The following is a 23,716-nucleotide window of genomic DNA, read 5'->3' as shown; positions in this document are numbered from 1 at the left end:
TCTGCAGTTGGTTGGCCGAACCTACAGATATGGAGGGCCAACTGTATTCCCAAGGTAAAACAGTGGGTGCACTATAGTCTCCCAGGGAAAACATACAGCCACAGTTCTCAGTCCAACCCTGGCAACACCACACTATGAGGGGGTAATGGAAAAGAATCTCACGACCGAGGGCTTCCCTGGTGGCGCAGTGGTTGGGAGTCCGCCTGCCGATGCAGGGGATACGGGTTCGTGCCACGGTCCGGGAGGATCCCACGTGCCGCGGAGCGGCTGCGCCCGTGAGCCATGGCCGCTGAGCCTGCGCGTCCGGAGCCTGTGCTCCGCAACGGCAGAGGCCACAACAGTGAGAGGCCCGCGGACCGCAAAAAAACACACACACACACAAAAGAATCTCAAGACCGAAAGGTCAAGGAACTGGACGCAAAACCAGGAGAGAGTGGCATCTCAGAACCCAAGAGAGTTTAAAGGAGGGAAGAGCTTATAGGATGCATAGAAAATGCATGTGGAAGAGCTTTGTAAAGCTATCATAGGAAACACATGTATTAGCTGATTTAAGCAGACACACTTTAAATATCAAAGCCAATCTTTCTGATTTGAGAATACAGTTTGTATAGAGATAAACCAAGATTAAGGCACCACCAAATGAAATTCATTCCCTGACATCCCAAAGCCATCAGAGGATCATGGTAGAAGGCACGTGTCATGATCAGTTGTCATATGATTTCCCCTGCTTGAACTTTGTCATGGGTTCCTCCGCTCCCGATTCAACATGAGCAGTCCTGAGATGCAATACCTTCTTACCCTGATCCTCAAGGAGTCTCACAGTCCCCAATAGAGGTCAATCTCTTGGAGAAAGACCTGTACTTTTGGCCTGCTTTTCCCACTCCCCCTTGTATGGCCCTCTTTAAGCCGGTTCTGCAGTGGGTAGTGACAAAGTGATAACCAGAAGCTTCAGATTACATCTTCACCTAAAAATAACGTTCTAGAGACTTCCATGGCGGTCCAGCTGTTAAGACTCCCGGCTTCCACTGCAGGGGGCGTGGGTTTCATTCCTGGTCGGGGAACTAAGATCCCACAAGCTGCAGGGCACGCCTCCACCCCCCCACAGCAGAACTTCATCTCGGTTCCAAACAAGTCACAGAGGTGACTATGGCTGAAGGGTACTTGGAGGCTACCAGAGCCTGGGAGCAGAAAGGAGCCTCAGGCTGCAGCCAGGCTGGCTAACCCGACAGCCAGGCCAATTGGGAGCTTGGCAAGGGCACACAAACATTTCGAAAAACATTTTCATATTTTTTTCAACAAAGGAGGAAAATTCATAAGTGTTGGAGTTTCATATTGTTTTTGTTTTCGATAACAAATCGGAGGAAGAACATCATAAACTTTCCGTTTCAGTGTTTTATCATAAAGGTCTTAATCTAGTCCTGGCCACAGGGCTTTTTCTGCACCGGGTCCTGGAGCCCGCAATTGCGCCTGGTCGGGTGACCTTCGCTGGCAAACTGCGGCGCGCAGGGCGAGGCCGGAGTCTGGGCGGGGTGGGGCCGGCGGGAGGAGGCGGAGCCCGCCCCAGCCGAGGCGATAAAACGGGACTGGACGATCCTAGCAGGCGTACCCGCGCAGAAGCGGACGACGGGGGCTGGAAGGTGAGGTCTGGGGGCCAGGAGGGGAGCGGAGCCGCGCTCCGAGTCCGGCACTCGGGGATTTGGGCCGGAGCATGCGCCCACGGGCAGCTGGGCCCAGGCCCCTGCCATCGCGGGACTGGGGTGTTTGGAGGGTCCGAGAGGGCCGTGCCCACCCTGCGCCGGCCTCCGCGCCCAGGGACGGCGAGATCCGGCGCCCTTCCCCCCGCTCGCGGCCCGTAGCCTCCTGGCGATTCCTTTGTATACGACCAACGAGAAGGGGGGAGCGGGCGCGCTTTCCAAAACACCCCCAATTACGCGGGCCTTGCCCTCCATTCTCCTGGGAGTATTTGTTTCGAAATTTGAATCTGAAGGGAAGCTCTTGTAGTTTAGGGAAAAGAAATCGCATCGCACCTTGAAAGGAGGTTAATGCCATCCCTGGAAGTTATGGACATTCTTCTTTCCCTCTGGAGGTTTAAATTTTGAGTTTTAAACAGCAGGGTGGGGTCGTGACTTAGACATTTTGAGTCCAATTTTAGTTTGCTTGGGCCAGCTTGGGCCGCACCCTTCATAGAGTCTGACGGCAGACTTAAGGAAACGTTAAGTAGTGGTTTTCTCCATGGATCCTGGAAATGTACCAGGTAACGTTCCATTTCTCCTCCGACGTAGGTGGCTCCACCCCTTATCGCAGAACTCACTGGAAGAGCTGGGGTTTGTGACTCACCCTGGCAGTAGTTGTGTGACTTCTGAAACTCGGATCTCGTCCGTGCCCTCGGAGTCTTTGTGAAATAGCGATTTGGCCTGGTTGCCACCTAGTGAAGGCTCTGGCCCAGGCTTCCTCCGGTTTTCCTTTTGACCAGTGCTTTCCTTCCTTCCTATAATGCCTCATGTCCGCTTTGAAAGTGCCTCCTGCCGTGGCCAGCTGATTCTTTTAAAAATCCTGTTCTTGGCCAGTTTTTTTTTTTTTTTTTTTTTTTTTGCGGTATGCGGGCCTCTCACTGCTGCGGCCTCTCCCGTCGTGGAGCACAGGCTCCAGACGCGCAGGCCCTGAGGCCATGGCCCACAGGCCCAGCCGCTCCGCGGCATGTGGGATCTTCCCAGACCAGGGCACGAACCCGTGTCCCCCACATCGGCAGGCGGACTCTCAACCACTGTGCCACCAGGGAAGCCCCTTGGCCAGTTTTTTAAGGATATCAGGGGGCTCCAGCTGAGACCTGCCCACCACTCTCAACTGCAATAATTCTATTTCATTCTAAACAAATCAGCCCATACGTTTTACCTAGAGACATAGCCCTAGAGACATAGCCCACACCATATCAGGGTTGCTTGTGATGACAGACGTTTCTTGAAAAGGAGGGAGAGACCTCAAATACAGGCGAGCTAATCCGAAGATTACTTTGTGTGCAATTCTGAGAATCACAGATCAGGGAAACAGCTCTTTCCTACCACCTTGCTCTCCGTTGTCTAGCTTCATCTGTCGGTGATGATGGCTCTGGAATGCTCCTAAAATAAGTACAATTTGACATGGTTTGCTTGCAGAGAAGTGATGAAGTTCACGTGTGGTCAAGGGCCTGGGCTTGGCACCAGTTTGAGCCTTGGCTCTGCTCTTACTGGCTGCGTAATTCTGAGCATGCTATTTAACCTCATTTTCTTATTGCTAAAATAACAGGCCTTACTTCTTAGGGTGTTATGAGGACACGAATATCTCACCAATTATGAGATAATTCGTGGAAAGGACTCTGTGCGCACCTGGTAAGTGGAGAACAAATGTGGCTGTTAATGTTTCGGTACCCATGTTCCCCGTTGGGGGCAGCTTACTCCCAGTTCTCTAAGGAAGGCACATGCAGCTCAGAATGTTAATTGAGGGAGGTGCCTGACTGCGGACCAAATGTGTGAAACTATGGCTTCTGTATTTTCAAACAGAAAACTATAAGGAAAACACCTCATTATGCTGAGTAGCTTGTAAGGTAAAAGTCCAAATAAAAATGGATGTTAGAGTGTGGAGAGCGGGTGTCTAATGGAATTCAACTTTGACAGCTGCAGGTACAAGCTCTTGAAAAGAAATGCATTAAAAATTCTGGGCCAGCTCCAGAAGAACCTCACGAGCAAAGACGCCATAAACAAAACCAAGCCCAGAGATGCTTGAGAATTTCCGAAGCGGAGGACATGTTATTACTACACCCTATATTTTGTGAAATATCTTCACTACACAGTTGGCTCTCCATGTACAATCTCAAAGGGCAGGGCCGTGACGAAGCTGTCTGACAAGGGCCCTCTTTGGAGAACTGGAGACTTGAGTTCCTGGAACAAATTGCAAGGAAGGCCCTTCCTTGTTGAGGAAGCTTCCCATTTGTGTAGTTTAGAGAGTTCTGAGATGGTTGTCTCTGGCACCTCAGAGTAGCTGGGAGGGGCTGTTCATTATGATGGTGGCTTTCTGTTTGTCTCTACTTGCTGATGTAATGACTTCTCTGAGCTGAGTGATCTTTGTGTAAGATCAGTGATCTTCTCAGCTTGCCAGGCTGTGTGTGTACAAAGTGATAAGGAGGCAAAGCCCCAAGCCACTAACACTACTGGCCTCCAGGTAATGTTAAGCTACTTGTGAGTTACTGGCCCCTGGTAAATAGAAGCAAGATCCACCCAGTGTGTCTTTGCAACTAACCTGTTGCCTTGGGAACAGGTAATTTCATCCCCTGGGGCCTCCATTAATTTCCTATAAAATAGGAACGTTGGGTTTAATTTTTGAGAATACTTCTAGCCTTAAAGTTTATCAGCCTCTAAGGCTCCAGGCTCCCAGGAACAGAAACTATACTCCTGGGCATCTGTGAATCTTGTGGCAACGTTGCCGATGTAAAATCTCTTCTCTGGTGGCCTGTGTTAACCAATTTATTTCAGAAGCTGAATTCACAAGAAGTTTCCCCACCAGAGAGTTTAACTGTGGTTAAGAGCTCAGACCTGGGTTTAGATGCTGCTCTACCACGTACCAGTTCTGAGGTTGGTGTATTCATTTTCTATTACTGTTGAAACAAATCACCACAAACCTAGTGGCTTAACACAACACAAATGTATTAATCTTACAGTTCCATCTGTCAGAAATCTGACCCGGGCCTCACTGGGCTCACATCAAGGTGTCAGCAGGGCTGTGTTCCTTTTTGGTGGCTCTGTGCGAGAATCTGTCCCCTTGACCATTCGGGCTATTGGCACAGTACAGTCTTTGGGGTTGGAGGACTGAGGTGCCATTTCCTGGCTGAGTGTCAGTTAAGGACCATTCTTCACTTCTAGAGGCCACCTGTATGCCTCAGCTGTGACCCCCTTGCTCTGTCTTCAGAATCCCCATGGGTGGGCAAAGTCCATCTCACTCTTTGAATCTTCAGCTCAGTGTGGTCCCCAGTTAGAAATGCTAATTCCTAACTGGGCCCCACCCAAGACCTGCAGAATCAGAACTTACAGGGTCAGGGCCCAGCAATCTGTGTTTAACAGCCCTCCAGGTGATTCTGATGCCCAGTAAAGCTAGAGAACCAATACTGTTACCCTATGTTATTTTCTTCCTGGTCTTCAGTGTTAGTTGGTGTCCCCCTCAGCTAGATTGTAAGGTTCTTGAGAGTGGGGCTTCGCCTGGTTCAGCAGTCACTGTAGCCCAGTGCCTAGCATGGCACCTGCTTAGCTCACAGTGGGCTCATAAATGACCGTTGTGGAGATGACTGGGGGGTAGGTGCCGAGACTGAACTTACTTCGTAGAGTAAATATATGCACCGATGTATTCCTTCAGTTTGTTGGGTCATTGGTGTGTTAAATATTTTATGTTCACATTTATTTGGATTGTTTAGATGGATAGATAGATACATAGATAGGTAGATAGATAGATATTTGGGGGGACTGGCTGGGGTCTTTGGATGGACAGCAACACGTCTTTGTTTTTCTATTTAAAATAATGGAATATAGGCTTACACTATCCATAAACTGGCTACCCAAAACATTTTCAGGAACTTGATTAGGGGTGCCTGTATTTGTAAATCACCTTGCAACTTGTAGCTTCCCCTTACATCTCAGGTGGATGGAGATGAATAAATAATGATCAGGTTGGTTCTTATTGTAGGATGAGAATCTCTAGTACTTCAGAGATCTTTTGTTTTAACCCCTTGCTGCTTTCTGCTGGCATCTTTCTGCATCATCTCTGATCTGTGATCTCTGCTGTCTGTGTGAACATTTCCAAGTGATGGGGAGTTTTTCACATTTCACCAGGGAATTGATTTCCATATGTGCTGACACTTTGCACAGTGCCTGGCACATGGCAGGGAGGGAGGAAGGGGTGGAGTGATAGCAAGCAGTTGCTCTTAGGAAGCTCAGAATGCCTCCCTAATTGATCCTAATGCTGTCTTTGTAAATTACACAGAATAACCTCTCCCTCTCTTCCTTGGTGGCCGTTACCCTATTTGAAGATGGTTACTGTCTCTGACTATACTTTTCCAAATAGGACAGCCCTGGTTTCTCCCAACCGTTTCTCCTGGCTTTTACAGCTGTGTACTTTGCTGTCCTGATAAACTGGAAGAAATTCAGAAATCTGGCACCTAATAGTAAAAATATTATTTCCAGCTCAGGTCTAAGCCCAGGACAGAGTAACCCCAGGATTGTGTGTGCATTTGTCTGTTCCTTAAAATGCCACGTAACATTTTAGCCCATAGTGAGCTTTAAAACCCTCGTCTTATTTTTATATTTTATCATTCTATAAAATCATTATTAACACTTCACAAATTAGGAACTGAAGTAAAGTAGTTGACTGCATTAAGGTTATATAAATTGACAGCAGACTGGGATTAGAATATAGGTCTTTCAGGATGACTAGAAAATCACACAAGCCTCATTTTTTTTTTTTTTTTACAAATATAGGGTGTGACTAAAATAACTATTTTTAGACATAGGAGAATATATATCCATGAAATATTTTTTACCTTAATGTAGCAAATTTTGAAAGGTGGTATATATTTTTAATACTTAATCAGGTGGAGTAGTAGAAAAATAAAAACTTAAGCTGCAAGTGAAATGACACCTAAGTACATTAAAACATTCTTCACTCATGTTGAGAGCTCTTTCTATAAAAATGTTCATTGTTAAGAAAATATATTTAAGCATAAATAAGCTGCTCATAATTCTACCATGCTGTTAATCCCATGATCCAAAATGTTCGGAAAAGTTGGAAGGTGTTCCAAGCATTTTTTTATACGAGTGTGTGTGTATGTATATATATATATATTTTTTTTTTTTTTAAGACAAAGTAATAAAATTATAGCTATTTTTAAACTGGCTTTTTTTCTTAATACATTGTGAATAGCCTTCCATGTCTGTTACTCTTCATGGCTGTGTAGTTCCCCACCATGGAAGTGTACCATAATTTACTCATCTTCTTGTTGGAAATGTATGTTACCAAATTTTTACTATTTTAAACAATGCTTATATATCCTTGACTGTTACTTATTCCTCTGGTGAAAAGCCTATTTGGCGTGCCCCTGAAGGAATTCCCTTTAGAGTCAACTTCAGAGCCACCCAGGAAAATCTGTCCAGACTTCCTAAGGCTGGCTCCAGACGTGTCCTGTGACTCCCAAATGGTGTTTTCCAATAGGCTCACCTATCTTATTCTGTGGACCTTTTCCAGAATGACTTTGGGTCTACGGCCATACCACCCTAAACGCGCCCCATCTCATCTGATCTCAGAAGCTAAGTAGGGTCGGGCCTGGTTAGTACTTGGATGGGAGGCAGAATGACTTTGGGCTGTTTCCAATAATTAAATCCATTTAAATGAGTCTCAATATGTTTAGAAAAGAGTGATGAGGTCTTCTGGATGCATCTTGCATCTAAGTGTTTGGTTGGGTGGATTGAAAAAGTAATGGCAGCTCTCGGTTCATCTACCATCTGATCTACACTTAACTTATGAGCATCATTTTTAAATTTAAAATGGAGGACGTTTTAGTCTAGGGGGAAGAGTTTCAAGCCATGAGGTTCGGTTCTCTTTTTTAATTCTGTAACAGACTTGCCAGAAGACAGGTGATCTGTGACTACTAAAAGGGAAAGTTTTGTAATGTGCGGAGTTTCCTATTTCTAATTATAAAAATAATGCTTGGCTCATTATAGAATATTTGGGGAGGTATGGCAAAAAGTAAAAGGTCAGGAAGAGAAATAAGAGATTATAAATAATCCTGCTTAGTGTTTACTACTATCAGCATTTTGGGGGCATTTATAAAATAGCTTTAAAACAATCAGCTATTTTCTGTCCCCGACCCCTGCCATTTCATGACAACATATCGCTCTTGGAAATTCATATTTTAGTAGTGGTTAATGAAGACCCGGTCTTCCGATCCGAACAGCTCGACATCCGTACACTGATCACTTCCTCTCTCTGCCACACCCTCCACCCGCCGACACCCCCTCCCTGCCCAATTTCTTTTCCTGGGAACCTCGTGACTTCCCAGTAATACTCATGGTGGCTACTGCTTTTTGAGGGCCTTCTTTGGCCAGGCACCACGCTGTGCAGTACCTGTGATTATCTCTGTGTTTACTTGGTGAAGAAGGGAGGCCCAGAGGTTGAGTAACACACGGCAATAAGTGGCAGAGCCAGAAATATTCAAGGCTTTGTTCACCGGTCGACGAGAAAGCCTGTCCCTAGACCAGTTCACTGTGCCGTTTCCGCAGCTTTTGTTAAGAGATGAGCCTTTCTTAGTAGACCCTTCTTTCTGATGTGTGTCATCAAGGGCGAGTTCACTGCACTGCACCCTCTTTGTTGTAATGGTGTTATTCATGCCAAGGACCATTCCGAGGGAAGTCTCCTGGAGCTTGCAGCTCCTGCCAGCCCGGCGCCCTTCCAGCACCTACCTGCCCCCGTCAGGAGGTCCCTCCCTCCTCCTCCAATAGAGCTACCTGAGGAAGCAGATGTTCTTAACTTTTAGGAAGAGTCTGGTGCTCTCCGCGTCCCTGTTCGGGGACCTCAGATGGGTGCCTTCCTCTCCTGTTCTCTTGCAGCACTTCTTCCCAGCCCCAGGCCTGCCTAAGCTGAGCGTGTGAATCATCCTTTCTACCCAGATGCCCCCGAGCATGAGGAACCAGGCAGGGAGCTGGGATGTGCTGGGCCTGGGCCACTGGCTGGGGGGTCAGTGGCGCGGGAACGCTGTGATTCTCTCCCTTGACCCGTCTGGCTCCCGACAGATGGCATTGCAGGGGCGTCAGGTGCTGGCAGGAGGGGCAGGGGCCTCTCCCTGCGCTATTAGGATGCAGAGACCTTGCTGCCTCCATCTCTCAGGCTCAGGGAACAAGAGAGCCTGGAGAGGCCAATAGTCTGACCCGGAGGTATGGACGTGCCTGACTTTGGGCAGGAAGTCTGGGTGTGGTCAGGAAGGACGTCCAGGGTGAGGTAGGAAGCGGTGACAGCCACTACTTTTCTGTGACTGTCAAGCACATAGTTAACTTGTCTTATCTCACCTCAGTCTTCTGGTGTGGGAAAGCGCCCATGTACCTGCCCCTTGTTATAGGTGAAGAGAATGAGGCTTGGTAGCTGTGGCAGAGCCAGACCTTGTGTCCAGGTCTTTGCCAGCCCAGTCTGAGCTTCTGACCACTGGCCTTGGGCAGCCTTAGGTCCTCACCGCACAGGGGTGCTGTGGGCAGCTATGCCCCGGGAGGGTAAGCCCGGTGGCGGGGGGCATTAGTAGGCTGTGGTAGGTGTTGCAGGTGCCAGAGGGAAGTGGGGGGTATTCAACCTGTAAAGAAAGGCCAGGCCCAGTTAGATTTTCTCCCCACTTTCCCACACGTCAGCAAGCAACCTGTCTCTCTCCCGGGCGTGGCTTTACTCAATGGTGTCTTCTTTGGGCAATGCCAGGCCCTGCCTTGTTCGCTTCCCAATTCTCCCCGGCCTTCCTCAGCCAACTCCTCAGCATCACATGGCCTTCAAAGGTGTGAGAGATGCCATTTCCAACCCAGAGGAGGGCAGGGCCCACCCACCAAGAGCCCCGTCTGTCTACCAGGCAGAAATCCTGGCCTGTGCGGCCCAGGAGAATAGAATGTGGAGCCGCCCTGGTTTGGAGCAGCTGCTGCCTCCTTGTTGGAGGATGGCCTCAGGGAAGTCGGGGTAGGGTCGGGAGACTCCTTAGATCTACTGCTCATGATTTGGACTTAGGCAAGTTAAAAACCTCCCTGTGGGGACTTCCCTGGTGGTCCAGTGGTTAAGACCTCACCTTCCAGCGCAGGGGGTGTGGGTTCGATCCGTGGTCCTGGAGCTAAGATCCCGCATGCCTCAGGACCAAAAAGAAACCAAAACAGAAGCAATATTGTAACAAATTCAATAAAGACTTAAAAAATGGTCCACATCAAAAAAAAATCTTTAAAAAACAAATAATAGGGCTTCCCTGGTGGTGCAGTGGTTGAGAGTCCACCTGCCGATGCAGGGGACACAGGTTCGTGCCCCGGTCCGGGAGGATCCCACATGCCGCGGACCGGCTGGGCCCATGAGCCATGGCCGCTGAGCCTGTGCGTCCAGAGCCTGTGCTCCGCAACGGGAGAGGCCACAGCAGTGAGAGGCTCGCATACCGGAAAAAAATATATATATAATAATAATAATAATAATAAAGTCTAAAAAAAAAAACCTCCCTGTGTCTTGGCCTCCTGCTCAGGTAAAAGGAGGGTTCAAGGTGTTTCAGCCCTCCCCTCTTCTCCCCTGATGCTCACTGCCACACATCTAGGCATTAATGTCATGGGGATTTGTCACCAGAGGTACCTGGAACCCCTCCTTACTTTTCCAGCGTGATTAAGGAGGAGGTGGGGAGCCAGAGCTTCTGTGCACGCTAAGCCTTTGCTTCCTGTTCTGAATGCACGCTGCTGCCCTCCAGAGTTACCCCTTCCATCTGATGCACTTAGTGGCGTGGCCTGGGCTCAGCCTCAATTCAGCCAGCAGCTGGGGGTGGGGCCTGCAGAGCTGAAATCGCAGGTGCTGCATTACGTACTTTGTTAATATTCTCCCTTGAGTCAGCGACCCTGAGGGGGAAGATAGTGCTGTCCCACTGCTCAGTCATGAACACTGAGGCTCAGAGGAACTGAATTTATTCAAGGGTGCACGGCTACTGTAGGTGAGAGCTGGGGTGGGCCCGGTGTGCTTTGACTCCCTGCAGCTGCCCCTCCCACCAGGCCCAGCAGCATTTCTTCAGTAAGCCGAGGTCTCAGCCAGGGAGGGACCAAGCACTGCCCCACCTGAGAGCACCCTAGGTTCATCGCACCCAGCCCGGACGTTCCCTGCTTTCTTGGTCTGCTCACTCCTTCCCATGTTTCCTGAAGCCCCCAGGCCTTCCAGCTCTTGGTTTCTGAGATGCCTGGCAATCACCTGTTGGTTCATGACAATGCTTTGTGTTCCTTTCTTCCAGAACCTGTAGCCGGTCACAATGGGAAGCAAAGGAGGGTTCATCTTGCTCGGGCTCCTGTTCAGCCTGGCTGTCGTCTGCCATGTAGGTGAGTGGTCCACAGGGACATGGATCTGGATCAGGTAGGCCGCCTTGGCCCTAAACTTTTTCTTAGGCCTCAGGAAGACCAAGCTGATGCCAAGGACCTCGGGCCGAGCTTCGGTTCTTTCACCATCAGTGCTACAGGTCCAGGGTGGTGTGACTGCTCCTTCCTGTGTTACGGCCCTACCCTGAGTGGAGCACCTTCCTGAGTTACAGTTCATCCTGGGTGACAGAGCTGCTTCAGTGGGGAGCGATTACACTGAGCTGCTTAAGTTTCACCGCACTCACCACCAGCCGCTGGGGCTACCGATAGATGCCATCTTCAGAGTGCTGAGGCCAGCCGCCCACCCTGGGCTTCACGTGCCAATCTTGTAGCATTCACGTGCCAATCACTATTCTCAGCATTTTACATGTATTTGCTTATTTAATCCTCATGTCCACCCTGTGGAGCAGGGACTATTTTTCTTGCCATTTTACAGGTGACAAGACTGAGGCCCAAAGAGATTCAATAACTTGTAAAATATCACAGCAAAGTGGTACAGCCAGAATTTGAACCCAAATAAGCCTGGCACCAGAGTGTCTGCCCCAGCTCCTTCTGGGGGCCACCCCTCCCTGTCTGCTGGAGATCCTCGTTATCTCTGTAACAGTAGGAACACCTGTGTTGCTTGCTTTGCTTCACTGTAAACATCAAAGGTCATTTTCTGCCTATGTCACATTGGTACTACTAACTGTTATTATTATTTTTTTGTGTGTGGTACGCGGGCGTCTCACCGTTGTGGCCTCTCCCGCCGCAGAGCACAGGCTCCGGACGCGCAGGCTCAGCGGCCATGGCTCACGGGCCCAGCCGCTCCGCGGCATGTGGGATCTTCCCGGACCAGAGCACGAACCCGTGTCCCCTGCATCGGCAGGCAGACTCTCAACCACTGCGCCACCAGGGAAGCCCTACTAACTGTTATTTTTGAGGGGTGGGGACAGGAGGCAGAAAAGGAAGTCGCCATGCGGTGGGCACTACAGAGGCATCTGCATTTTGGAGCATGTCTTAGAGCTTGTAGCTTTAAAATAGCTCCCATATGGTGAATGCTTACTAGGTACTAGGGCCTGTACCGGACCCTGGCTCATTTAATCCTTCCAACCATCCTGTGAGGGCTCAGTACTATTACGCCCATCTTACAGTTGAGGAAACGGAAGCGAAGAACAAAGTAGCCCAAGGACATGTTTGAACAAGTTTCCCCTTTCTGAGAAAAGACAGAAGTCACGACCCCCCTCCCTCCCCACGTCTGTTGATTATAGTCACGGAGGTTTGTAATGTGGTTCGCTATGTTACAACATACGTTATTGTCTTAATTCTTCTACCCAGTGAATTTTCTGTAGTAAGAATAGGCTGGTCATACCTGCTTTCCAGCAGTCTACATTTGTTTATGGATCAGGCTTGGGTTTGGTGCTGTTAGCTGTTCTGTGACAGGTCTCGGGGGCACTTAGGTTTTTCCTGAGGGAGTCGGAGTGTGAAGAAGATCCCCTCCACCCTGGCTAAGTAGCTGGAATATCAGACAGCCACTGACTTATTGCTTGCCCCTGACCCGGTCTCCCCCATAATTGGTCCTGGTTTCTTCTCTTTCCCACTCAGGACAATTAGAAGAACATCACGGTAAATAAACCAAGCATGGGCTTCAGAACTGATCGCCTGGGTGTGAGTCCCAGCTCTCCTCTTAGTAGCCATGTGACTTTGGACAAGTTAGTTAACGTCTTGGTCTTAGTTTTCTCTTGAAAAATGGGGATGGAGATCCTTGAGCCTGCCTCTTATAGCAATTCTCTGAAGATTGAAAGTTTAGGTATTTGAACACTGTGTTAGCTGTGAATATTTCTGCCTCACAGAAGTTCCAAAGGTGAGTTCTCTTTCCTCTGTCTGAAGGTTTGACCTGGCCATTTAAGATGTTATAGGGACTTCCCTGGTGGCGCAGTGGTTAAGAATCCACCTGCCAATGCAGGGGACACAGGTTCGAACCCTGGTCCGGGAAGATTCCCACATGCCGCAGGGCAACGAAGCCCGTGCACCACAACTACTGCGCCTGCGCTGTAGAGCCCACGAGCCACAGCTACTGAGCCCGTGTGCCATAACTACTGAAGCCTGCGTGCCTAGAGCCCGTGCTCCACAACAAGAGAAGCCACTGCAATGAGAAGCCCGCGCACCACAACAGAGTAGCCTCCGCTCGCTACAACTAGAGAAAGCCTGCCTGCAGCAATGAAGACCCAATGCAGCAAAAATAAATTAATTAATTAATTTTTTAAAAAAGATGTTATAGAGAGCTTCACTTCTATCTGTGCTCAGGAAGAGAGGAGCCACTTTCTTCTGGCCTTTGGAGAATTCCTCTTCCTGGTGATGAACTTTGGCCTTAGAACTAAAAGTCAGCTCTTGGGTTCTAAAACCCACATTTCGTCTTGGTTTAACCATGCCATTCTTCTATGAGATTTTACATATTTCATCTTTGAAAATGTCTTTTCACACCGATAGGTACTTCCAAATACTGATTACGTGGCAGAAGCCATGTGGCCAGAAGAAGGTGATCTCTTATTGTAGCAAAGAGTATGTCCACATGAATCAGGAAAACTTGCTTCCAACTCTTCCCATCACAGATGTGGAATATGACTCATCTTTTTCCATCACCATTGTTATAAAAACAGAGAAGGGAAAATAATCCAGTGAAACTTGAAGTCTAGCCACCAAAGATGAATCCTAAGAACATGAGTGGGAGCGGTAGTCATTTTTCAAATTGGGGGACCAGAGGCATTTGCTTCTGATATAAGTCGACCCTCGTGTTCAGTGTCACTGTGCATGTCTTCCCACCCACAGGGGTTTAAAGTGTATGGCTGCTGCCTGCCCCTTGACTGTGTTTGCTTCTGGCGATGGGTCAGTCCCTCAGCAGAGAACAGCTGCAGTGAGGACGCCTTATCCCAGAGGCCATCAGACTTGTTCTGCAGAGGTCCAGATAGTAAATATTTCAGGCTTTGCAGGCCAAGAGACAAAAATCAAGGATATTATGTAGGCTTTTATATAAATAAGAGAGAAAACAAATTTCTCCAAGTTTTTAATTGACAGAATTCAAAAATTTAATAATTGAGTACAATTATTTACAATACAGATCTACTAATGAGAAGAATGGAATTCTTTCTGGGAGAATAACATTTTGCTTACTTGGGATTCAAAAGTTAGTGTTCCCCATCATCAAATTGGTTGCAAACGTTCATCTGTTAATACTGATCTGTAATGAGATTCCAGGCATTTCGTCTTGGAGCATGTCTTCTCACACAGATAGGTACTGCCAAATTCTGATGATCAGTCCGTGAGAATGTTATGTGATAGAGCATATTCATTGCTTGGAAGGTGTTTATAGAATTCCGTTAGTTTATCCTCTTGATGGATTCCTTTTAATATGTCATTGCCGATTAATCACTTCCGGTTGAAAGTAGGAAAAAGCTTCTCAACTGCACAGTTAAATGGATTGTGAAATCTGGAAATTCCCTTTGCACTTGCCTCAGGGTCCAAAAAACTGCTGCTGGAACTGTAGTTTGAGCTTGGAAAAATATATCTGCTGCAGATATACGCGGGAAGGAAGCCCACTCTGAGTTGCTGACCTCTGACCCACACTAATGGAGCTGGTGGGCTTGCTTCTGCTGCCAGGAGGGTGAGTCATTGCCGGTCTACCAGGTTCTGACGGGCATTCTTCCTGATCCTAGGTCACAGCCTGGAGTGCTACAGCTGTATTAACCCAGCTAATGGCTGCACTACCACCGTCAATTGTTCACGTAATCAAGATACTTGTCTCATCGTTAAAGCCGGTAAGAGCCTCCCCCTCCCCCTCTTCCTGAGTGTAATGGGATGAAGAGAGCCTGGGAAAAGATCTATGCCGCTCTCATTCTTGTTAGACTCGTATTCAACAAGTAATAGCGACCATTTAATAGCGCCAGTTGTGTGCGGCACTAAGCACTTTCCATTTGTTTCGTTATTTAATATTTCCCGTCTACCCCTCGGGGTAATATTTTATTCCCGTTTGGTAAATGAGGAAACTGAGACTCAGGTTAAGCAACAGACTAAGGTCAAGGAACGCGCTCAGGATCCGAACGTGGGAATCCATCTAATTCCAACACTTGTGCTCTTAACAGCAACACTGGCTGCCTCGCAAACTTTTGAGAGCCTGCCCTGTGCCAGAGCCTGAGCTAGGAGGTCGGGGTACAGAGATGAAGAAAGGAGATGATGAAAATTGTGAAAGAGGCCTGTGTAGCTATTACAGATGTCTTTATTGATACCCGTGTCTCATTCCGTGGGGAATTTAATACATACAGAATCCTGAGGGGACTCAGGCTGAGCTCAGAGGACAAGTAGGAAGTAAGAGGACTAAGAGAGGAAGGGTGTTCCCAAGAAAGGCAACAGTAGCTACCGAGGCTTTGGTGGCCTCAGAGAATAAGGCACTCATGGGCTTGGGGTAGGGAACTGTCAACATTGACAAATTTTGTCAAATCTGCATTTTCCAAATTGGTTAGACTATGGAATCGCTTCCTCCATAAATCCTATTAAAATAGGATTTAGGAAACCTGATTGAAAGGAGGAGGAGTTTCACTTCCCCAGAAAGGAAGAATCCCTCAATAAGTAAGGACAAATTAGAATTATCCTGTCTAAAGAACAGGAGTACCTCATAATTTTGATATAAACTCCTGGAATACAGCTCAGATTCCAAGGCCTACATGTAAGGTCCTTGATTCTGTAGGGGGCAGTTCCTCTGCCTCACCTGGAGGACTGTATTAACTCATTGTTAATGTAGAAAGCATAGTGAGGCCCCCAGAGAGAATAGTCATTCACTCCACAAATATTTGAGCACCAATTATCTATGAGCACAGAGACCTACTTCTTAACCCTGATTGTCTGTGTCTCTTGGACCCCCACTACAAAAAGTATAATTTCCAAATGAGAGAATAAAGGCAATATTATGTGTAGAATAAGTATTAGATTATCCGTTAGAAGCTTTGAGCTCTGATCTCTGTCTTGCCACCAGTAAGTTCTTCCGGCCTCTCTTTTTTATTGATGAAATGGGTGTGTCAGATGGTAGAGGTGGAGAGAAGGAAAGAGGGAAGTAGACTAGACTAGGAAACAAATCCCATTGTTTCCTACCTGAATGGTTAAACTTTCATTTTAGTTGTTTCCAACATTATTGAAGTATAATTGACAAATAAAAACTGTATATGTTTAAGGTGTACAACATGGCGATTTGATATACATATACATTGTGAAATGATTACTGCAATCCATCATTGTTACCTTTCTGTGTGTGACGAGAACACTTAAGATCTACTCTGTTAGCAAATTGCAAATAGACAATACGGTCTTGTTAACCACAGTCATAATGCTGTACATTAGATTCCCCAGAATTTACTCATCTTATAATGAACTGTTATGCTTTGTAAAAATGATTAATGTAAACAATGAGGCACATCTATTAGAATGGCCAAAGTCTAAAACACTGACAGCACCAAATGCTGGCAAGGATGTGGAGCCCCAGGAACTCTCATTCATTGCTGGAAGGAATATAAATTGGTACACAGTACGTACTCTCACCATAAGATTCAACAGTTGCATTCCTTGATATTTACCTAAATGAGTCAAAAAATTATGTCCACTCAAAAACCTACACATGGATGTTTATAGCAGCTTTATTCATAATTACCCAAACTTGGAAGCAACCAAGATGTCCTTCAGTAGATGAATGGATAAATAAACGGTGGTACATCCAGAGAATGGACTAAAAAGAAATGAAGTATCAAACCATGAAGAGACATGAAGGAAACTTAAATATGTATTACTGAATGAAAGAAGCCACTCTGGGAAAGCTACATTGTTATGATTCCAACTATGTGATGTTTTGGAAAGGGCAAAACCAAGGAGATAATAAAAAGGTCAGTGGCTGCCAGGGGTGAAGTGGGGGAGGAGGGAGGGATGAATAGGTGGAGCATAGGATTTTTCGGGCAACGAAGCTAGGACTCTGTGTGATACTATAATGATGGACACATGTCATACATTTGTCAAACCCTATAGAATGTACAACACCCAGAGTGCACCCAAATGTAAATTATGGACTTTGGGTGATGATGATGAGTCCATGTAGGTTCATCAGTTGCAACAAATGTACTGGCGGGAAATGTTGATAGTGAGAGAGGTTGTTTGGGGTGGAGGTGGGGCTGTCGGGGGCTCTATGGGAACTATATTCTTTCTGCTCAGTTTCGCTGTGAATCTAAAACTCTCAAGTATAAAATCTATTTTTTTAAGGATAATGTGAATCTTAAATAGTTTTCTTCTTCTCATGAACATAGGTCCCAAAACTTCAGCTAGACATGTGGTAACAGCAGTTCTTGAAATATAGATATTCAGACCTTACAGTAAGGCAGATAGTAACAGAACATCTAAATGCCCCTCCGACTCTGATTGACATCAGCCTGGGAGAGGCGAGGCATGCTGTCATAAACAGGAATCAAAGGCCAGGCATACATTGGAGAAATTATTTAATTAATCTAGCCACATTTTCTCCCCAGCTGTGAAATAGGAATACTTACCTCCCGGGGTCAGTGGGGCAGTTAGTTAGTGGAGAAATGTGCGTGATAGTGCTGTGCAGATTCAGTCTAGAAGAGAGACAGATGGGCGCGACTTCAGCCACTAATTCACTGGCGTCCTGGCTAGGTCCTGGAAATATAAACCATGTACTGAGAGTCTGGCAGAGCCTTTGATGACAGTGCCAAGCAATCATTTCTGTAATGGCCTTTCAAATAAGGGACACACTGAAGGATGCCTAAGGCAACTGGGGACTACTGCTTGGTAAAGGCAGACTCAAGGCAAATCTTCGAAGAGTGGGGAGGCTGTGCCTAGCAGAGAGAGAACCTTTAACATTCCGGTGACTCTGTGATATGATCCACTTTTACTCGGGTGATTCTGATAGTGGCTTTGGTGAGAAGCTCACCATTGAAGGTTGTTATGCAAATAAGATCATTCAAGTAAAGTGCGTGGCTCACTGCAGGACACATAGTAAGTGATTAATTGGTAGCAATTATTAATAAATTACTATCTGCTCTCCCCAAGCTGTTAGGTTTCCCTAACTAACATTTTGGTGACTTTCATGCTTTCGCAGTTCCAAAGCCTGATTACTACTACATAAGACAGTAACTTGTCCTATTCAACAGCATTCTTTAGTACAGTATTAGAAGCATCCACTTAAATATTTATGATCCAAGCAGGTAGAGTCACTGGAACACTCTTATCTGGCCTCTGCCACTTGACCAGACTTCATTAAAATCCAGGCCAAACACTCATCTCCTCTGAGGGTGAGGACAGAACAGTTATACCTGCAGTTATAAACTTAGAAGTTTTGTTCTGAGCTGTGAATGAAATAGAATAAACTAGTTACTGGCCTTAAATAAGAAAATAAGCATCTGTATTTTTTTCTTTCCAACACAGAAGAAAAGAAAATGATTCCAGGGCGGGGACCAACCTTCTATATCTGTGTGTCCCCAGCATCTAGCACAACTAACTTCTCTTCTCTCTCAACTCTCACTTTTTTAAAATATTTAACGTAATTTTTCTCAATATTAAAAAATCACTATAAGCTAATTGGCATTGTATATTTTGGCCTGCATTTTCCTTTGTGTGTAAAAATTGGGACCATAATGGCACGTTCTTTTGGAACATTTTCCGGCTTTACGGAATAATCTAATGATTTTTAAAGGAAGTTTAAGCTATGTTTAAAATAAATTCATCCAGTGATTTTTTTATTTTAAATCTCAATCTACAGAGAAATTTATAAATGAAAGATATCCTTCTGTGAGGGTAACACTGTGAAATTACTTGGGAATCTTTCCAGAGAAAAGTAGTATACTCACCCCCACACATATACTTTATACAGATGGGTCACATTCTACATATTGTTCTGCATCTAGGCTTTTTTCTATTGAGATATAATTCACATATCTCAGTTCCAAAGTACATGCTAAAGTGCACAGTTCAGTGGCCTTTAGTATATCCACAACTCTGTACAACTATCACCACTCATTTTCAGAACATTATTATCACCCCAAAAGGAAACCCCATACCCATTAGCGGTCACTCCCTATTCTTCCCTTGCCCATACCCCGGCAGGGAGCACTAATCTACTTTCTGTCTCCATGGATTTGCCTATTCTGGACATTTAGATATAAATCAAACCATAACAGTGTAGTGGTCCTTTGTGACTAGCTCCTTTCACTAGCATAATGTTTTTTTTGTTTGTTTGTTTTTTTAAAGTATATAATCTATTATTTTTTTAATTTTTTATTCATTTATTTATTTTTGGCCGCATTGGGTCTTCGTTGCTGTTCGCGGGCTTTCTCTAGTTGCAGTGAGAGGGGGCTACTCTATGTTGCAGTGCATGGGCTTCTCATTGCGGTGGCTTCTCTTATCACAGAGCACAGGCCCTAGGCACACGGGCTTCAGTAGTTGTGGCTCGCGGGCTCTAGAGCACAGGCTCAGTAGTTGTGGTGCACGGGCTTAGTTGCTCCACGGCACGTGGGATCTTCCTGGACCAGAGATCAAACCCGTGTCCCCTGCATTGGCAGGCAGATTCTTAACCACTGCGCCCCCAGGGAAGTCCCTGCGCATAATGTTTTTAATGTTCACCCATGTTATTGGATATATCAGTACCTCGTTCCTTTTTATGGCCAAATAATATTCCATTGAATGGATATACCACATTTTGCTTATCATTTACCATTTAATGGACATATGGGTTGTTTCCACTTTTTAGGTGTTTTGAATAATGCTGCTATGAACATTCGTGTATAAGCATTTGTGTGAACATAGTTTTCAATTCTCTTGGGTAATATATTTACCTAGGAGTAGAATTACTAGGTCATATGGTAACTATTTTTAACCTTTTGAGGAAATGCCAGACTTTTCCAAGATACCTGCACCACTTTACCTTCCCACGAGCAATATTTGAGGATTCCAATTTCTTTGCTTCCTTGACACCACTTGTTATTTTCCAATTTCTTGACTATAGCCATCCTAATAGGTGTGAATTGATCCTCACTGTGGTTTTGATTTGTATTTTCTTAATGGCTAATGACGTTGGCCATCTTTTCATGCACTTATTGGCCCTTTGTATATCTTTGGAGAAGTATCTATATCCTTTGCCCATTTTTTAATTGGGGTGTCTTTTTATTATTGAGTTGTAAGAGTGTTTCATAGATTCTGTATACTATACTCTTATCGGATATATGATTTGCAAACATTTTCTCACTTTTTGTGGGTTTTGTCTTTTTAATTTTTTAAAATAGTGTTCTTTGAAGCAAAAAAGTTTGATTTTGTTGAAGTCCAATTTAACTATTTTTCTGCATTTAAAAAAACCCTCAAACTCCTCCCATGTCAATACACATGGTCTGTGGCATTCCTTATCTGCATGGAACTTCGTTGTGTGGAACTCTACCATAATTTATTCAAGTGCTGTTTTATTAACCGACTGTTTGTCTTTTAGTTTCTTGTTGCTACAGATAGTGGTGCAGTGACCATTCTTGAGCATATATCTTAACCTTTTTTCAAGTAACTTCATAGGGTAAATTCTAGAAGTGGGATTGCTGGATCAAAGAGGCCATGTGTTTAAAAATCTTTGTAACTCTCTCAAACATTAGTATGATTGCCTGTTGCCTTCCATAACACACAACTGTATTGGCTCTGATGAGACTCTGCTTTTATGGAAAAGTTCCATTCAGAGCTGGATCATTATATACTTAATTTTTCCCCTTTATAAGCTAACTGGGATACGTATTTTTACTCAAATGTCTCTATTTCCCCAGGATAAGTTCTAAGAAGTAGAACTGAGAGTTCAAAGACAGGTGCAGAGTTTTACCTGCTTGACTGCTTATCTTTGTGTGTGTGTATTTCCCCCACAGTGCCAACGAAAACGTACTACCAGTGTTGGATGTTTGACCGTTGCAATTTCGAAGCCATTGCGAAAGCCTTAGCGGAGAAGGAGCTTAAGTACCACTGCTGCCAGGAGAACCTGTGTAACAAAAGTGACGGGACGAGTATATCAGGGAAAACAGCTCTGCTGGTCATCCTGCTGCTGGTGGCGGTCTGGAGCTTTTGTCTCTAAATCTACACCAGAAGGGCTTCTCCTAAATCTCCTGTCTCTGTATACTCCTCATTTCCTGTGCTGCTGCGTTCCAAAGGCTTTATATTTTCCAGCTGGATCCTGTTGGGAAAGACTAAAACTAGCTTGAGCAAGTTAAATTAGAGAGAGGAACTCAGAGGGACTCTGAAGACCAGTTCTGTTGGCAGAGAAGACTTGTTTGAGGGAAAAAGTTTGAGTGAAGTGCATGTGATTTGAGTAAAGTTGTATGCTTCTTACTCTGCTCTTTGCAGTGACAGCTTGAGTAGATTCTCTGCAGTCCTCAGCTATTTCCCTCTGGTTCCTTGGATGTAGTTAATGTGATCAGTACTTTTTTGGGTGACTGGGGCAGGGGGCTCCTTTTCAACAGTCTCTCACAAGGCATGCATTATTCTCGCCTTTCATGGCCCCTGTATTGCCAGGTAGGCATGGTGCATGTTCTAGGTGTGGGCTGTGGACAATGAGATTCTTAATGACTGTTGTATTCTCAGCTAGAAGGTGTCTGGCTGGGAAGGAGGTAAGCTTTCCAGATGGCAGGGCACGGAAGCACAAGGTTTATCTTTAGAGAGGTACCAGAGGCTGAAATCTGTGTTTTCTTCTGTCCCTAAATTTTGAGTTGTCTTTGCTGTCTTTCAGTAGAAAAACTCAGTAGCATAAATTAATGGTGTGTTAAAACTATCCCTCCCACTCCCCGTCTTTTTTATTGGAATGGTAGGCTGTCTTAGCTTTGTCACACACAGCTAAAAACTAAACATTTGAACATTCTATGTTACTTGTGACTTGCAGTTATTAAGGGTGCTTATTTTAAATGTTACTGGTAGGAAAACTCTTCATATGTGTGTGTATAATGCATGAATGGAAAAGGAGGAGCCTTTGGGGTTGCGATTTGAGATTTCCAGATGTCATCATGAATAGCAACAGGTCTGCAGGGATGTGTTTTACCTGCCGACATCCAGCCTGTTGGCTCCTAGCTGAGTCAGCACAGATAGTGTAAAATACATCTGTAAGGGCTGTTAGCGTAATCACGAGTGCTGAGGCTTTCAGAAGCGCTACCGGTTTCCTAAAAAGTGATACACCTTTTCAGGAGGACAAAGTTTTGCCTCTTTCTTGTGGGTACTGGTGAATAATGTAAGATCCAGTAGACAGTGACATTTGTATGCTTACAGTCTTGGCTGTATTTAACAGCACAGTCTGACTTTTGCCGACGTGAGTGGAATTTATTGATTAACATTTAAAAAAAAAACAAAAAAAACCACCTTGATTATGTGATCTGTTGGACAAACCAGAATGAATACTGCCTTTCTGAAAATAAAATCTCATCAAATGCATGAGTGTGGTGATTGGCCCAAAGGGTAACAACATAGGTGACACGCCCGATGGTAGCAAATGAAAGAAGAGATCTTGGACAGTACCAGATTTCTTCTGTTGATGCCCTTACTTAAACACAGACCAACAGAGGCTTCCTCATCAAAACCTAGCATTACCTTGGTGCTCTGTGTTCCCTATTGGCTCAGAGCTTTTCCTTACATCATCTTTAATCTTCTGTTCAAAGACAAAATACTAGGTGTGACTCTTTCCTCAACAGAACTTTTTCTGCCCAAGAAAGGACTGACCATGCCCACAGCAAAGTGGCTCATTTCATGCAGTGCCTTTTAGTTCCAAGGAACAAGAACCAATTTTGACTCACTTAAGCAGAAAATAAATTTGGGGGAACTTTGAAGGGGCATTCAACCAAACTGCAAAAAACCAGTAGTTGGGGAGAGTTCCCCGGTGGTCTAGTGGTTAGGATTCAGTGCTTTCACTGTTGTGGCCCAAGTTCAATCCTGGGTCGGGGAACTGAGATCCCGCAAGCCATGCAGTACAGCCAAAAAAATTAAAACGTTAAAAAAAAGCCAGAGAGGAGGAGTCAAAATTGTGGTGTGGGAAGATGCGGAGATAGCGTCTCCCCACAAATAGGGCATCTGCCGGCCGCTGGTGGGGACTCTGACCCCCAAGGAGACGGGAGGAACCCCAAAGTGAACCAGTAGGACGTAGGGGGACCGAGGGGGGAGGAGAAGTGGAGAAGACAAGATCAGCACCCCTGAGGCCAGGGAGATCAGGAGAGGCATGTGGGAGGGACTCTCTGGGAAGAGCCGGAGAGGAGCAGAGGGCGATCGCCTGGCCCACTTGGGCACGGGGAGCCTGCTGAGCTCCCAGGCGGGTCCCCTGCCCTCCAAGCCTCCCCCATCCCCCACCCCCACCCCCGCCCGACTGCATTGGACCTGGGGACATAGGAGGGAAGCCAGGGAGATCAAGAGATGCAGGCGGGAGGGGTGCTCCCAGACCCCAGACTGGAGGAGCAGGAGAGGAGAGGAGGGTGTTTGCCCCACCCACTCGAGCCCAGGAAGCCTGCTGGGCTCCCAGTGAGGTCCGCTGCCCTCAGACGGGCTTGGGGGGGCACGCCTGGGCCCCTTCTGTT

The 23,716-nt window shown here is 46.0% G+C and overlaps 1 protein-coding gene across 1 annotated transcript; it reads left to right on the top strand.

The window, feature by feature from the left end:
• Positions 1–1,509: 1,509 nt before the first annotated feature.
• CD59 (CD59 molecule (CD59 blood group)) lies at positions 1,510–22,586 on the top strand. The gene is made up of 4 exons (XM_032640862.1): positions 1,510–1,637; positions 11,006–11,090; positions 14,816–14,917; positions 21,041–22,586. The coding sequence occupies exons 2-4, from the start codon at positions 11,024–11,026 to the stop codon at positions 21,241–21,243; spliced, it is 372 nt and encodes a 123-aa protein (XP_032496753.1). The 5' UTR covers positions 1,510–1,637; positions 11,006–11,023; the 3' UTR covers positions 21,244–22,586.
• Positions 22,587–23,716: the final 1,130 nt, after the last annotated feature.

The sequence above is a fragment of the Phocoena sinus genome, chromosome 8, assembly GCF_008692025.1.
Source record: "Phocoena sinus isolate mPhoSin1 chromosome 8, mPhoSin1.pri, whole genome shotgun sequence".
In the NCBI taxonomy this organism is placed as follows: Eukaryota; Metazoa; Chordata; class Mammalia; order Artiodactyla; family Phocoenidae; genus Phocoena; species Phocoena sinus.
The sequence above is the reverse complement of the archived record's forward strand: the minus strand, read 5'-3'. Positions and strand labels throughout refer to the sequence as shown.